This window comes from Euleptes europaea, chromosome 11, assembly GCF_029931775.1.
Source record: "Euleptes europaea isolate rEulEur1 chromosome 11, rEulEur1.hap1, whole genome shotgun sequence".
Lineage (NCBI taxonomy): Eukaryota > Metazoa > Chordata > Lepidosauria > Squamata > Sphaerodactylidae > Euleptes > Euleptes europaea.
Window position 1 is genome coordinate 58,145,577 of NC_079322.1, and position 16,005 is coordinate 58,161,581.

The following is a 16,005-nucleotide window of genomic DNA, read 5'->3' on the forward strand; positions in this document are numbered from 1 at the left end:
GATGGCGTATAAAGGTGAGTATGTAGTGTAATGCACATAGCAGTTTACTCCGTAATATTCAGAGTCATTAGGTTGGGTCATATGGACCATACAAGCAAAGTACTTTTTTCTTTTTCATTTACAGTAGAATCCTAAGCAGAGTTACACCCTTTTAAGTCTATTGAAGCCAATGGGCTTGGAAGGGTGTAACTCTGCGTAGGATGGCATTGTAAGCCACTTAACATGTTGGTGTATTCTCTGTAAGTTGCCACATTTTTTTTTAAAGATAAATGTTTTCAAATAAACAACTAAATGAGGAAAATCAGAACATGTTTGGCCTTGTCCAAATTTTTAAAGACACATACCAATTTTTCCCAATTTATGGAGGCATTGCAACGTATCAATAACTCATCTTCCAAATGCAAATCCAGTCCACATTTTTTACAGACAACTAAATAGTAATTGCATGTACAGGATGAGCTCTTTATGTGTTGTAATAAATTTCTGATTTACCCAGATCTATATATGCTAACCTTTTCTGTACAGTGGGTTCGACAGAATGGTGTGGTTTGTAATTATAAAGGCAATAATAAGATAACACAAAAATGACATTTCACATTACATTTCTAATTTTAAACAATCCTTTTCCACATATATATTAACTAGCTTTATATCTATTTTCATTAGCAAGTAAAAAATATGATCTTCATGAGACCTGGCTATGGCTCCATTGAAACACAGGAATCCTGTTGTGTTTTATATCTTCATGGGGGAAAAAAAGAAATCTTATGTAAACACAGCTCAGATATATACAAATATAAGGCACTGGAAATCTTTTGAAATGGCTGCAGGTGTCCGCCACTGTATCTACAAGCTACTTCACCAAACCAGTGTTAGGAGATAACAGCTCAACAAAGTACAGCGTGCATATGTGTTTAACAGTAATCACGTTCTATTTTCTTTTCTGTCTGCTTTATGAACCCCACTGTATACCCTCTCATAAGCCTCTGAATACCAGGCCCAAATACCCAGATATTTCTGTTTACTGAATGATTCACATAAAGGGAAAATTTGCCTTGGACACCCTTGGCAGGGGAGTGGGTGCAGGGGTGAGAAAGCAGAGGGTCTCTGAAGCCTCGTTCATTTAGATGTGGCTGTAATATCATTACATTCATATGTAATACTGACAATACAGCAATTTTAAATTTGAAAAATTCAGCAAAACACTTTGACTTCAATCCCAAGAAATTTAGTGATGCTTCCAATTCAGTTTGGTTATGCTTCCAATTCATGACCCTCTCTCCATCGGGGTTCACAGTTATAACTAGTTAGGGGCTTTTGGTAAGGAACAGTTTTAATAATTATTTTTGTAATTTATACCTCACTTTTCTTCCCAATGGAGACCCAAAGTGGCTTATATTATCCTCCTCTCCTCCATTTTATAATGGGGAGGGGCTGTGGCTCAATGGTAGAACATCTGCTTGGCATGCAGAAGGTCCCAGGTTCAATCCCCGGCATCTCCAGTGAAGGAGACTAGGCAAGTGGGTGATATGAAAGACCTCTGCCTGAGACCTTCGATAGCCGCTGCCAGTCTGAGTAGACAATACTGACTTTGATTCAGTATAAGGCAGCTTCATGTGTTCATCACAACAACCCTGTTAGATAGTTTAGGCTGAGAGATGGTGACGGGCCCAAGGTCACCCAGCATGCTTCCATGGCAGAGCAGGGATTCGAATCTGGCTCTCCCAGGTTCTAGCATGGCATTATATAACCAGTGAACCTCGCTGACAGTGATATATTGGTTATTAGACCACCTCTTTAAAGTAAACACCAGCATCTTGATAACAGATTGCATTTAGTATCTCGGTACAAACTACAAATATTTGGAAACTATTTACCCATTATAATTAACTGGTCCCATTTATGCCCTTCTTCTGGAATAGTAGTAATCTCAGCATATGTTGCTTTCTCACCGAATGCCACGGTTTCCCAAATATGTTTGATTAATAATGTCAAATACCTGTTGTAAGCAATTCAACCTTCAAAGAGTCAAGGAGAGTTGGGCATGAATTTAGCCCTTTTAACTTTGGAGTTCTGGCTTGTTCTAAGCCATTATTTGAAGTTGGAGGATGTAGGAAAAGAGCGACCTTTAGCCATGTTTATCAATCTATCTTTGGAAAGGCATACAAAAGCAATCCTGTATTATTTTGGCACTCGGGTTGTCAAAATAGTGGGGGGGGGGAGAGAAGGGCTAGCAGTAAAAAAAGGAATGGGCAACTATGTGTAAGAATTTTGAGTTGTGTGACTTCCTGGAAATGTTTGTGAAAGAAATGTGTCTTGTTTTGGAGGCCTCACTAAAGTCAATTTTGGGAAGCTGAACGATCCAGCCTGTTAACCAGCTGAAAGTGAGATTGGAAACAGGCAATAGTTTTTAACACCAATTGGGCTGGTTAAACAGGACTTACAGCGTTTGAACCAATACTAAATTAGATTTAGATATACTAATAGTGGTGCTGGTGGAAAGTGCTGTCACAGCTGACTTATGGCGACTCCATAGGATTTTCATGACAAGAGACGTTCGGAGGCGGTTTGCCATTACCTGCCCTCGCATAGGCTGAGAGAGTTTGGAGAGAACTGTGACAAGCCCAAGGTCACCCAGCTGGCTTCATGTAGAGGAGTGGGGAATCGAACTCAGATCTCCAGATTAGAGTCTGCTGCCCTTAACCATTACACCTCGCTGGCTCTCACAGCAGTTTGTTTTTTTAAGTTGTAAGTCTATGAACAACAGCTAGCTCTTTTTTACTTCGTGTTCAGTGTTCTAACGAATATTTATTATTTCCAAAAGCTTTTGGCAAATTTATCTACACACCATAATAGCCGAGTGGAACCTCCATTTTCTGAGGCAGTACACCTCTGAATGACAAATCCTGGGGACTAACAGAGGGAGATTGTTATAAGAACATGAGAAAAGCCCTGCTGGATCAGACCAAGGCCCATCAAGTCCAGCAGTCTGTTCACACAGTGGCTAACCAGGTGCAGCTAGTGATCTTCTTGTAAGCATCTGGCTCACCGCTGTGGAAAACAGGATGCCGGGACAGGTGGATGTTTGGTCAGATTCAACGGGGCTCTCCTTACTTATTTACTTATTTCCATTTTAGTCTGCCTTTCTCACTGAAACTCAAGGCAGATCATGCAAGTCAAACAATTCAATGAAAGCGATATCATATATCTAATAGTCAAGTGTGGATCCATCTGTGGATATTTAAATCCACAGATTGGGCCCACACTAACATAAAACAGCTTCTTTTGCAAGCACAGGGGACCCCCCAGCTTTGCAGAATTATCTGAAAATGTTTTTAAAATACATTGGGGGGGGGATTAAATCCCCCCCAAACAGAAGTGTTGTCTGTGCATGTGCAGACAACAAGACTACCTTCTTGGGTGACAGTCTGGGGGCAAGGAGCTGCAGCAGGCCTGGTGGTGGAGGCCGGGAGCTGACCCGGGTTCAGCGGCAGCTATGGAACGGGTAGACAGCCATGGTAGGCCCAGGAGCTGCACTGGGCTCTCCGGTGGCAGCAATGGGGGGAGGTGGGAGCCGCGGAGGGCCTGGTGGTAGTTTCAGGGAGTAAAATAAGCTAAGAGGGGGAAGGGATCCAAGTATCTTGGGTCATCACTTGTAATATATATAATTAACAATAAAATAAAGCAGCATTACAAAATTAGAGAGTGCTTTTTAACTCATCACTGGTTGCAAGCATCATATAAGGGTGTCTTCAGGTGTATGATGTCACTGGCTAGGCTAATGTGTCCCATTAAAGTTGTGCAAAGTGCTTGGCAAGTGGAACCTAAAACAAATTGCTAAGTACAATATAAGGAGTATCAAGCGCTGACAGTAAGATCAGGCAGGGTTGCCAACAGCCTGGAGAAAAATGCCTTGTGCCTTTAATAGATGCTTAATGGGATGCTATTTACCTGGTGATATTACTTACCATGAAAAGCTTCACCTCCTCCCTTCCAAACGGGTGGTGGGCAACCCTAAGATCAGGCCATCCTACAATCGACAGAGCAAAGAGACGAACTCACCTTTGCTGCAAATGCAGCTTCCACTTCTGATTTTGCTGCGCTTTCAGTTAATTTTGCCAAAGCTTCATGTGCTTCTTTGACTTCCTTAAAAATCAAGACAATGAAAATTCACCATAAGCATGAGAAAATTTTTTTTTTATTGATACAAGGCCTTGGATTGGAAGCCACTTTTATGAATTAACAGAGCAATCTTAAATGGGCCTACTTAGAATCCTATTCAGGTCTATGCAGTGGGGCTTACCCCCAGGAAAGCATTCTTAGGTCTGCATTTATGCCTTTAATAGCTTAAAGGTAAAGGTCCCCTGTGCAAGCACTGGGTCATTCTTGTCCCATGGGGTGACGTCACATCCCGACGTTTCCAAGGCAGACTTTTGTTTTGCGGGGTTGTTTGCCAGTGCCTTCCCCAGTCGTCTTCCCTTTACCCCCAGCAAGCCGGGTACTCATTTCACCAACCTCGGAAGGATGGAAGGCTGAGTCAACCTTGAGCCGGCTACCTGAAACTGACTTCCGTCAGGATCGAACTCAGGTCGTGAGCAGAGCTTTTGACTGCAGTACTGCAGTTTAACACTCTGCTCTGCGGGGCTCCTTTTAATAGTTTAAGGGGATGATATTTACAAAGTGATTTTCTTCATCTCCATGCCATAAAAAGCTTTGACTGCCCATTTCCACACATTAAGCCTCTATTAAAGGAACAGGATATTTTTCTGAATATCACCTGCTGCTTTTATATGCAACTGATGATGAAGAAGAGTTGATTTTTATATGCCGACTTTCTCTACCACTTAAGGGAGACTCAAACCGGCTTACAATCACCTTCCCTTCCCCTCCCCTCACAACAGACACCCTGTGAGTTAGGTGGGGCTGAGAGAGCTCTAAGAGAGCTGTGACTAGCCCAAGGTCACCCAGCTGGCTTCGTAAGTGGGAGTGGGGAAACCAACCCAGTTCACCAGATTAGAGTCTGCCACTCACATGGAGGAGTGGGGAATCAAACCCAGTTCTCCAGATTAGAGTCCACTGCTCTTAACCACTATACCACGCTGGCTCCAATAAATGAAATCTTATGCTGGAATAAACCTGGATGGTCTTAAAAGTGCCACTTTATTTCTGTTTCACTTTATTTATGTCATGAAATAAACCGGGGGGGGGGGGGGAACAAAGGAAGAAGAGAAAGAAGGAGGTAAGATATCTCAAACCTCACAGACAGCATATGAATATTGGTGAATATAAATTTTGGACATGAGTCATGTGGCCCTGCATGTGGGGTCAAATTATAATTATTTAGAAAAATTTGTAAACCGCCTCTCCAGAGACCTTCTCAAGGTGGCTCCCAACCAAAACAATAAAATAAATCCAAATAAGCCAATAAAGACATACAACAAACATTGAGCAGCCTGCAAAATATTCATAAAAGAGCTTGTCAAGTCTTTATTCGGTACATAAACAGCAAAGCTGCAAAAGGTCTAATACCCAGGTATATCTAACCTGCCATCCAAATGCAATGAATGGGATACAACACCCCACAATAAAATTTAAAGCTGACTATAAATATAAAATACACATATAAAGCCCAACAAATCACCTAAATAAAGTTAGCTTTACTAGGTAGCCTTTCATTTAGGTGTTCACTTTATCTTTGCGAATTTTAAGGGCTATAGCTAAAAATCTAGCACAATTCAATATAAACTCCGGGTTTGTCTCAAATAATAGTTTCTGGCTTATTTCAGCATTGGTAATTCCATGCCATCACTTTATTATTGGAGAAATAAGCTTCATTCTACTTGCTTCATAAAACCTACCGTGCAATATGATATGGTCCATCGACTCGATCCTCCCTGATCCACAGGGACAAAACCTCTCTTCCAATGGTACCTTTTTATACCGGCCTTCTGTTATGGCTGAGGGGAAAGTATTAAATCTTGCCATTGTATATGCCCTACGGTGTGATGGGACCTCTAAGAGTGAAAGATATAATGCTGGGGCGGCTATATATTTTGTTGTGTGTTGAGCCCAATATTTAGGAACACATGCAATGTCATTTTGCCTTTCTATATCATACAGCCTTTGCTTAACAATGTCCCTGGCCCTTTCAATTGGCATAAAAGAGCTTGAAAAGATAGAACAGCTTCAAACAATGGAATCCTTCGCTACACGTACAGTTGTGTGACTGAAACTTGGACATATTACTGGGCATTAAAAACAGCAGTAGGAGATGCTGGAATAGGCAATGTGTCATGTGCAAAGATGAGAAGAGGACCCTATGGGAGACAGCAAATGGGCAGTAAGGGAGGATAGTAAGGACAGGACCTTCCTTTTAAGTGTCATCGCTTGTCTGTCTCCAGAATGATATTCTTAGGGCAATATCCTCCTTCTTCTTGGAAGTCTCTCTTTGCTGTCTCAGCTAGTCATGTAATTAGGAGATTGTCTCTGTCTGTACTCTTTACTGTCTAGTATGTATGTATTCCACAGCACCTAATACAACAGGCATGCTCCTCTGATCCTGGAGAGAATAGGTATGCATCATGACTAGTATCCATTTTGACTAGTAGCCATGGGTTCCTCTCTCCTCCATGAACATGTCCACTCCCCCCTTAAAGACTTCCAAGTTGGCAGCCATCAACACATCCTGGGGCAGGGAGTTCCACAATTTAACTATGCATTGTGTGAAGAAATACTTCATTTTATCTCCAGCTTCAGTAGATGACCCTGCGTTCTAGTATTGAGAGAGAAAAGCTTCTCCCTGTCCACTCTCTCCATATCATGCATAATTATATAGACCTCTATCATGTCTTCCCTTAACCGCCTTCTTTCCAAGCTAAACAGCCCTAAGCGTTTTAACAGCTCCTCATAGGGCAGTGGGGTATAAGGGTCAGAGTGTCAAAATAGGATGTGGGTTCAAATCTCCACTCAGCCATCACACTCATTGGGTGGCTTTGGATTAGGGTTGCCATGCAGTGGGGGGGGATATGGAGGGCTGCAACGCTGACTGCAGTGTCATAATGCTTCCAGCAAAAAAGGATGGGACTTATGTAGCTCTAAGAATCACTGGAAACTTTATGGTTTTACCATAGAGTTTCCAGTGATTCCTAGAGCTACCCTATGTATGTCACTTCAGGGTTTGTTTTTGGGTTTTTTACCAGAAATTACATGATAGTGCTGTTGGCATTGTGAGTTTTTTTTTAAATATCCTGCCACTACTCAGAACAGCAGGGGGCAACAGGGGCAAGTGGTGGGGTATTCCCGCCCCAACCGGGGGCTTATCAGCTCTACTTTGGGTCAGTCGTTTTTTTTCTGACTCATGGGGTATGTGAGGATAACATGGTGGAATGGAGAACCAAGCTGAGCTCCTTGTAGAAAGAGTAAGATAAAAATGTACAGACAGTTTACTCAAAAGCGAGTCCAAAAGATTTCAATGGGTTGTACTCCGCATAGGATTGCAGCCTAGGGATTTGTGAGATTTACTTCTGAGTAACCATGGACAGTCCTATTATTCTGTGCTTCTGGTTTCAAAGTAAGCCTATTTGGTAAAGCCTCCAGTATTACAGGGCAGCAGCTGAAAAGTTCTGGACCTAGTTTTAAAAATATAACTGAATTTTATTTAGGCTGAAGTTTTCTGCTTCTGTCGACCGGTTCCTGTTTTCATTACTTGCTCCGAAGCTGGCTGAAGAGCCTGCATGATATGACCCTCTGTGCGAGAACGCGTGACGCACAGTGCTGAGACTAACAAAACAAAATAAGCGGAGCAGCTATAACTTGGCACAAACTGTGACAAGCTGCAAAAAAAAAGTGAATATTTAAATAGCTCGAGTGGTATTGATTTGCTATTCACAACCCTTTCTCTTCTGAACTGCATCATTCTTCTCTGGCACATTTAGAAAAAGCAAGTCAAGCTGTGTTTTATTTATTTTTTATATAATAAACCCGCTCAGTTTACTGTAACAAAAACCTACTGGCGGTGGCCAGTGTGAAACCAAGCCACCCCTCCCTTTCCCTCCCCAAGAATCAAATGATAAAATAAAGGAGCAGCCATCTGGAAAGTCCTTGCATCCTTTCAAAAGGCCACTTGGGAATGTTCCTTACAGATGCCTCTATGAAATGATGGCGGATTGTGCCCATCGCTTTTATGAGATCCATACAGAATGCTCAGACATCCAATACAGGGGTCCTTTATGAACCTGTTGTCAGTAGCAGCAGCAAAATCTCCATAAATCAAAACTCCCAGTGGCTGAGCCAAATCAGAGCAGACGCTGGGGGTTCCGTATACAGAACTCCAAAGTTTTGTTTTAAAAAAACTGCAGTAGACACAAATCCCTAGTTTTGATTCCCTGCACAAGGTACAGGGAGGTTTGCCACCCTGAGCCTGGCCTTGGTCGGGGATTGAGGGCAGGTTATAAATCAAAATATAAATAAAGTTTAAGCCTTGCCCCCTCTGTGCCATTTTCCCAATCTGAAACAGTCGCACAGAGCTGCTATTCATCCCAACATACAGGCCACGTCCTGGATCTGGTATGTTTGCCATTGGCACTTCTGTGGGGTCATTTCAGTAAGGGAAATGGCACAGGGAGGAAAGGTTTCAACCCCCCTTCTCCCAAGCCATGGTTCCAGTCCAAAACGTAGTTCGACACAAGCCTCATATGCTTGAGGGTTCTACACATGATGGAACTTTCAGAGTCAAGTCTGGACTCGTTTGGCCAACGTGAAAAGCATCAGTAGGGTAATCCTTTCATTACGACTAACCTAAATCATCACCCAGTAGTGAGCAAGAGTTCAAGTAATCGTTGACATTTCAATTGGTCCACTAGCAGAAGTGTTACCATATTGTTATTTTAGGATCTCTCACAGATCAGTGTGGTTACTTCAAATGTTGATCAAGCTGTCTGTTCAGATTATACAGCAGAGCTATATATGGAAATGACTTCCACAGTAAGGGACTGATAAAACATCCACTGTTTTTCCAAAATGCATATTCGGCTCATTCTGAGCTTCAAGTTTGAACTCAAACCTGATCCCTGCATCTGTTTTCAAGGGCCTGGAGAAAGCAGCAAAGTCAGTTGTAGTGCAGTACCTCCCTTGAGTGAAATTTGGTGTGCACATTCACAGCAAATGTTTAAATGCCAGCTCAATGCCTCCATCACAAAGGGGCTAAACCTTTTTTTAAAAAAAAACACACACAACAATATTCTGGGGAGGGAAGGCGGCATGGTATAGCCCATTCTCGTCATATCTTGGAAGCTAAGCAGGGTTGGTACTCGGAAGGGAGACCTCCAAGGAAGACTGCAAAGGAAAGCAATGGCAAACCACCTCTGCTTCTCACTTGCCTTCAGAGCCCCTTGCTGGGGTCGCCATGAGTCCTCTGTGACTTGACAGCACTTTACACACAAAACAATATTCTGACCTAGATGGCCCAGGCTAGCTCGATCTCATCAGACCTCAAAAGCTAAGTGGGGTTGGCCCTGGTTAGTATTTGGATGAGATACCACCAAGGAAGTCCAGGGTAGCTATGCATTGCCAAGCAATGGCAAACCACCTCTGAATGTCGCTTGCCTTGAAAATCCTATGGGATAACCATAAGTTGGCTGTGACTTAACAGAACTTTCCACCACCCATACAATACTGCATTTGAACATTCGAGGAACAACTTTTTTAATGCATTTCTTAAAAGTTAACCTCTTGCACACAGCACCATGGGCCCAATCCAAAGCAGGGCTCTCCACAACTTCTTTAAGAAAGAAATACAAATACCACAAGCACCAGTCATGGGTTTCTGGCATCTTATCTAGCTGTCATGTACATTAGTGACGTACTTCTCCACTTGAATTTTTACACCAGCTCAAATCCTCCACCTATTTTACATGAAGAGGGGAAAGGAAAGTGTCATGAGTCAGCCTGCAGGGACCTCCTCTGATGAAGAGGAATTAGAAGCCAGAACAGAGGGACATCCTCAGGCAGAAGTCCCACAGGAACAACCACAGGGACTACAGCCTGCCAGAATAGAGGATCAGCCAAAGTCAGGAGATGACTCACCATGCCTGCAGCCTGCCAGCTCAAGGATTCCAGTTGGACCTGACCCCTTGCAACATGCAGTGTCTCCAGAGGCCTCGCCAAGGCCACTGGAGCAGAGAAGAAAACAGGTCCGTCGGGCAATGCAGCAGAGACGGCAAAGTGCTAGACTGAAGGCTTTACAGAGGAACCTCCTCAGTAGCAGTGATGAAAAAGAGCAGGGCTGAAGCACCAACTGTGAACTCAGCCTCATCTGCATCACCTGGCTCCGCTACAGCAGCAGGGAAAGGGATTTAAGCCATCAGTTAGGCTTGGCTGTTGTGCAAGCAACTTGTCACCAACCTCCTTGTGTACCGGCCTTGTTTCCCTGCTATCCTTTGGATTCCTGATATCCTGACTTCTTGGACTGGCTTTGACTAACGCCTTGGACTTCCCTTGCTTGTATTGAGATCTTGGACTTTGCCTGAACTGTGAATGACCTTGGACTGTTCCCCAGACTACGCTTCCAGCCCTCGCTCCTTGCGTGCACCACGACAGAAAGATGTAAAATACATTGTAATGCCATGTCTGAGGAGATGTCTTAACACCTTAATGTGGGCTTTACACTTTAACGTTAATATTACCATCACTCACCCGAGCTTTCGACAGAACTCTCTGCTTCTCTCTGTCAACTTCCAGCTTCAGCATTTCCTGTGTGTTCGTTAGCTAAAATTTGAAAGAATGCGATCAGAAGGGAAAGTTGTGGCATTGGATGACAGCAGAGTTTTTTAAGAACTTCTGTTTAGTTTGGTTTTTTAAATAAAATGTTTCTGAAGTTGTCTGGAAAGATGCAATTGTGCCAAGGCATCAAGATTTAAAATGCCAAGGACAATAGGATCAAGGATGACTCTGACCATTCGTTCCTGAATGGAGTAATTTGGGAGTAATCCACGCAGCCCAGAAGCTAGGGGGGCTGGGGAGGGCAGCAGCACGGGCCCCACTGCAAGGCACACTTGACTCTGACCCAACTAGTGACAACGTATTGCCACTGTTTGTGGTAGTCAGGCGACCCCTGTGATGTGGCCAGAGCCAATGGAACTCAGACTTCTACTTGCTGCCGGCTGCCAGATGCCCCCCAGAGCAGCAGTCTGCTAAGAACTTTCCCAGTTAGTTAAAGGGTCAGTACATCTTCAGCCCTTATTCCTTACCTCCAGGAAAGGCACTGGCCTCTGAATTTGGAACACAGTTCAAAAACCATGAGGAAGGCACTTGCTACTGGGCAGAACAGATCCCTGATCCTCCAGGAGGCTGGAAGGGCATGAAGTGGAACTGCTGTCTTACTGCTTTCCCAGCCCTGGCTACTTAGTAAAGCATCCTTTCACATTCTGCCAGCTGTTCAGTGAGTCCTCATCTGCCTGGGTAGCCTTGGTTTTTATCATCTTGCCTAGGCTCGCCAGCTCTGCATTGGGAAATACCTGGAAATATTGTGGGTGGAGCCTGAGGAAGGCAGGGTTTGGGGAAGGGAGGGACTTCAATGGGGTATAATGCTATGGAGTCGACCTTCCAAAGCGGCCATTCTTTCCTGGTAGGGTTCCTGGGTCCCTCTTCGCCACCAGCGGGAGGTTTCGGGGGTGGAGCCTGAGGAGGATGGGGTTTGGGGAGGGGAGGGACTTCAATGCCATAGAGTCCAATTGCCAAAGCGGCCATGTTCTCCAGGTGAACTGATCTCTATTGGCTGGAGATCAGTTATAATAGCAGGAGATCTCCAGTTAGCACCTGGAGGTTAGGAACCCTATCTCCAGGGGAACTGATCTCCGTTGCCTGAAGATCAGTTGTAATTTCAGGAGATTCCCAGCCATCACCTGGAAGTTGGCAAGCCTAATCTTGCCGATGGAGCCCACACAGGTCTGATCCACTCACCCTAACTTAATATGAGTCACACTCTTGCTCAAACCAAGTTCTACTCTTGAGCATGACTCTCTTGTAAGTTGATGTCAGCTCTGTTGAATAGCCCACTCTCCCTGAGGTCCAGTTTTAGCTAGCCCTCCAAGAAAGCAGATCCCCTGCCAGAAAAATCACTTTTTGTACCACAAAACTGTCCCACGGATCCCTGTGAGTAGTTCCATGACGCTGCTAACTGTGGCCTCGAATGTGGTGTCTAGAGAGATCTGCCATTCACTGTGTATATCCTGTAAGTTCTACTCCTAAGCAATCTTAAATGTGTTCCCTATACAATTATAGAAAAGGGGAAAAAAGCTGAAATATGGGTTTGGGAATGTATGGGTGTTATGCTTAAACATTCAAAGTTACCCAAGACAATATAACTATTACTACTGCTAGCACGTCCAGTAATGTTATTATAATGATCACATAATATTAACAAGCCACATCAGAGATACTGTCAGGACATCTCATAAGAACATAAGAAAGGCCCTGCTGGATCAGACCAAGGCCCATCAAGTCCAGCAGTCTGTTCACACAGTGGCCAACCAGGTGCCTCTAGGAAGCCCACAAACAAGACGACTGCAGTAGCACCATCCTGCCTGTGTTCCACAGCACCCAAAATAATAGGCATGCTTCTCTGATACTAGAGAGAATAGATATGCAGCAGGAGTAGTATCCATTCTAACTAATAGCCATGAATACCCATTTCCTCCATGAATATGTCCACTCCCCTCTTAAAGCCCTCCAAGCTGGCAGCCATCACCACATCCTGGGGCAGGCAGTTCCACAATTTAACTATGTGTTGTGTGAAAAAAATACTTCCTTTTATCTGTTTTGAATCTCTCACCTTCCAGCTTTAGCAGATGACCCCGTGATCTAGTATTATGGGAGAAGGAGAAAAGCTTCTCCCTGTCCACTCTCTCCAAACCATGCATAATTTTATAGACCTCTATCATGTCTCCCCTTAGCTGCCTTCTTTCCAAGCTGAACAGCCCTAAGCGTCTTAACCGCTCCCCATAGGACAGTTGCTCTAGTCCCCTAATCATTTTGGTTGCTCTTTTCTGCACCTTCTCAAGCGCTGTAATATCCTTTTTTAGGGGTGGTGACCAGAACTGTACACAGTATTCCAAGTGTGGTCTCACCATAGATTTGTACAAGGGCAGTATGATATCAGCAGTTTTATTCTCTATTCCTCGTCTAATTATGGCCAGCATGGAATTTGCCTTTTTTACAGCAGCCGCACACTGGGTTGACATCTTCATTGAGCTATCCACTACCACCCCAAGATCCCTTTCTTGGTCTGTCGCTGCCAGCACAGATCCCATCAGTGTACATGTGAAGTTGGGATTTTTTGCCCCAATATGCATCACTTTACACTTACATCGAATCTCATTTGCCATTTTAAAGCCCATTTTCCCAGTATGTAGAGATCCTTCTGGAGCTCTTCACAGTTCTATTTTGTTTTAACCACCCTAAATAATTTGGTGTCATCTGCAAACTTGGCCACTTCACTGTTTAACCCCAACTCCAGGTCACTGATCAACAGGTTGAAAAGCACCGGTCCCAAATCTCAGAAGTGGAATGGGACATTTTTAAAAAATTTACTTACTTCGTTTATACCGTGCCTGTCTCCTCAATGGGAACCTTCAGTGGCTTACATAATTTTTCTCTCCTCCATTCTGTTTTCACAACAACCCTGTGAGGTAAGCTAGGCTTGAGCTTGGCCCAAAGTCACCAAGCAAGCTTCCACAGCAGAGTGGGGATTTGAACCTGTAGCCTTCCAGATCCTGGTCTAACACTCTAACCACTACACCATGCTGGCTTTGGAGCAGGCAGTCCACTTGGCTTGGACTTGGTCAGTGGCGACAAGGTCAGCTGGTGACAATGCCAACCAATTGCCACTGTCGCTGTGGCCCACATCCAAGCTGAGCAGACTTTGTCATGTTGCCGGCATCGCAGGGTCACTTGGATCTGCTTGCTCCTGGCCACCAGTGACCCTCCAGGGCAGTAGCCCACCAGGAACTTTCCGGGTAAGTCAAAGACGGCCCAACACTTTTTGGGCCAGGGACCACCAGCAAATTGCTAAGCATAATGCTCTTTGGGGGGCCATATCGAGAGAGGCAACCCCGTAGATATGATGGTCCCAGACCGTTTAGGGCTTTAAAGGTCAACACCAAAACCTTGAACCTGATCCGGTGCTCAACTGGGAGCCAGAACAGCTGGCGGAAGAAGAAAAAGAGTTGGCTTTTTATATGCCGACTTTTTCTACCACTTAAGGCAGAATCAAACAGGCTTACAATCACCTTCCCTTCCCCTGCCACAACAGACACCCTGTGAGGTAGGTGGGGCTGAGAGAGCTCTTAATAGAACTGTGACTAGCCCAAGGTCACCCAGCTGGCTTCATGTGGAGAATGAGGAAACCAACCCGGTTCACCAGATTACTGTCCACCGCTCATGTGGAGGATAGGGGAATAGAACCCAGTTCTCCAGATCAGAGTCCACCGCTCCACACCACTGCTCTTAACCACTACACCAGGCTGGCTCTCCCAGATCTAGAAACATGTTCTGCAGATCAGGCAAAAGGCAAACTCTTAGTATTCTCATGGCAGGCCTACAGAAGCTAGAAGCTTCAAACTGCCTGTCAGCTGCTCCGATGAGTCCTGGCCTCATATACGTGAACACATGAAGCTGCCTTATACTGAGTGATCACTGGACTGTCAAGCTCAGCAATGTCTACTCTGACTGGTGGTGGCTCTTTAGTGACTCAGGTCAGGGTCATCCACATTACCTACTACCTGATCCTTTAAACTGGTGATGCCAGAGACCGAACCTGAGACCTGCTACCTGCGAAGGGTTTGCTCTATTGCCGAGTCTCTCTGAACATTCCCAGTTAAAAACCCCATTGACCGATAGCCCAACTAATTGTATTTTCCAAAAGATAAGAATGCCAGCTTGTTTGGTCTATGAAGGAAAGGTTGAAGGAGCTGGAGAGGAGACATCTGAGAGGTGATATGATAGCCATCTTCAAGTACTTGAAGGGCTGTCATATAGAGGATGGTGAGGAGTTGCTTTCTGTTGCCCCAGAAGATTGGACCAGAACCAACAGGTTGAAATTAAATCAACAGAGTTTTCGGCTAAACATCAGGAAGAACATCCTGACAGTTACAGTGGTTCCTAAGTGGAACAGGTTTCCTCAGGAGGTGAGGGGCTCTCCTTCTTTGGATGTTTTTAAGCAGAGGCTAAATGGCCATCTGTCAGCAATGCTGATTCTGTGAACTTAGGCAGATCATGAGAGGAGGGCAGGAAGGGATGAGTCAGTGCTCAACTCTCATGGCCCTTTCTTACATGCCCAGGGTAATGCCGATCATCACTTTGGGGTCAGGAAGGAATTTGTCTCCAGGCTAGACTGACCAGGGATTCTGGAAGGGTTTTTTCTTCTTCCTCTGGGCATAGAGAAAGGGTCACTGGGGGAGTGGGGGGGGAAGTAGTTGTGAATTTCCTGTGTTGTGCAGGGAGTTGGACTAGATGGCCCTTGAGGTTCCTTCCAGCTCTATGTTCCTAAGGACAGTGGGTTACATAAAACTTAAAAAAAGGCTGGGAGATTCAGAAGGCTGACCAGCTTTTGAGTACAGGGTGCTAACATCAAGGCTTTTGTGCCTTTTGGATTAGTAATTCATCACTGTCAGGGGAAAAAATACAGTACCTTTTCGATTGTCTTCCGATCCCTTTCTCTTTTGTTCTGCAATTGTTTAATTTCAGTATCTAAAAGAAGTGGGAGAAGAAGGGGAGGAGGAAGCAGACCATGAAATTACATGGCTATTTAAAGAGATTCATATTGTGCACCACGGGCCCGTCTGTAAACCCACTGGTATGCGCAGTGGATGGAGGCCGTGGCAGACCGGTGACCTTCACAACTGCCCTTGACATTCACAGCCTTCTTCCCGCTGTTCAGCCGGCTGGTCAGAGAGAGAGAGGTTAAGAAATAAGTTCAAGAGCCAAGTGTGTCCGAGCATCGTGAGCTTT

At 44.5% G+C, this 16,005-nt stretch overlaps 1 protein-coding gene across 1 annotated transcript in view; it reads right to left on the reverse strand.

The window, feature by feature from the left end:
- The window catches only part of C11H10orf67 (chromosome 11 C10orf67 homolog), a 67,609-nt gene that overhangs the window by 34,213 nt on the left and 17,391 nt on the right, over positions 1-16,005 (reverse strand). The window contains exons 7-9 of the mRNA XM_056857106.1: positions 15,686-15,744; positions 10,693-10,764; positions 4,063-4,146 (exon numbers count right to left, since the gene is read on the reverse strand). Coding sequence (XP_056713084.1) covers positions 4,063-4,146; positions 10,693-10,764; positions 15,686-15,744 — 215 coding nt within the window. The remainder of the gene's footprint in view (positions 1-4,062; positions 4,147-10,692; positions 10,765-15,685; positions 15,745-16,005) is intronic.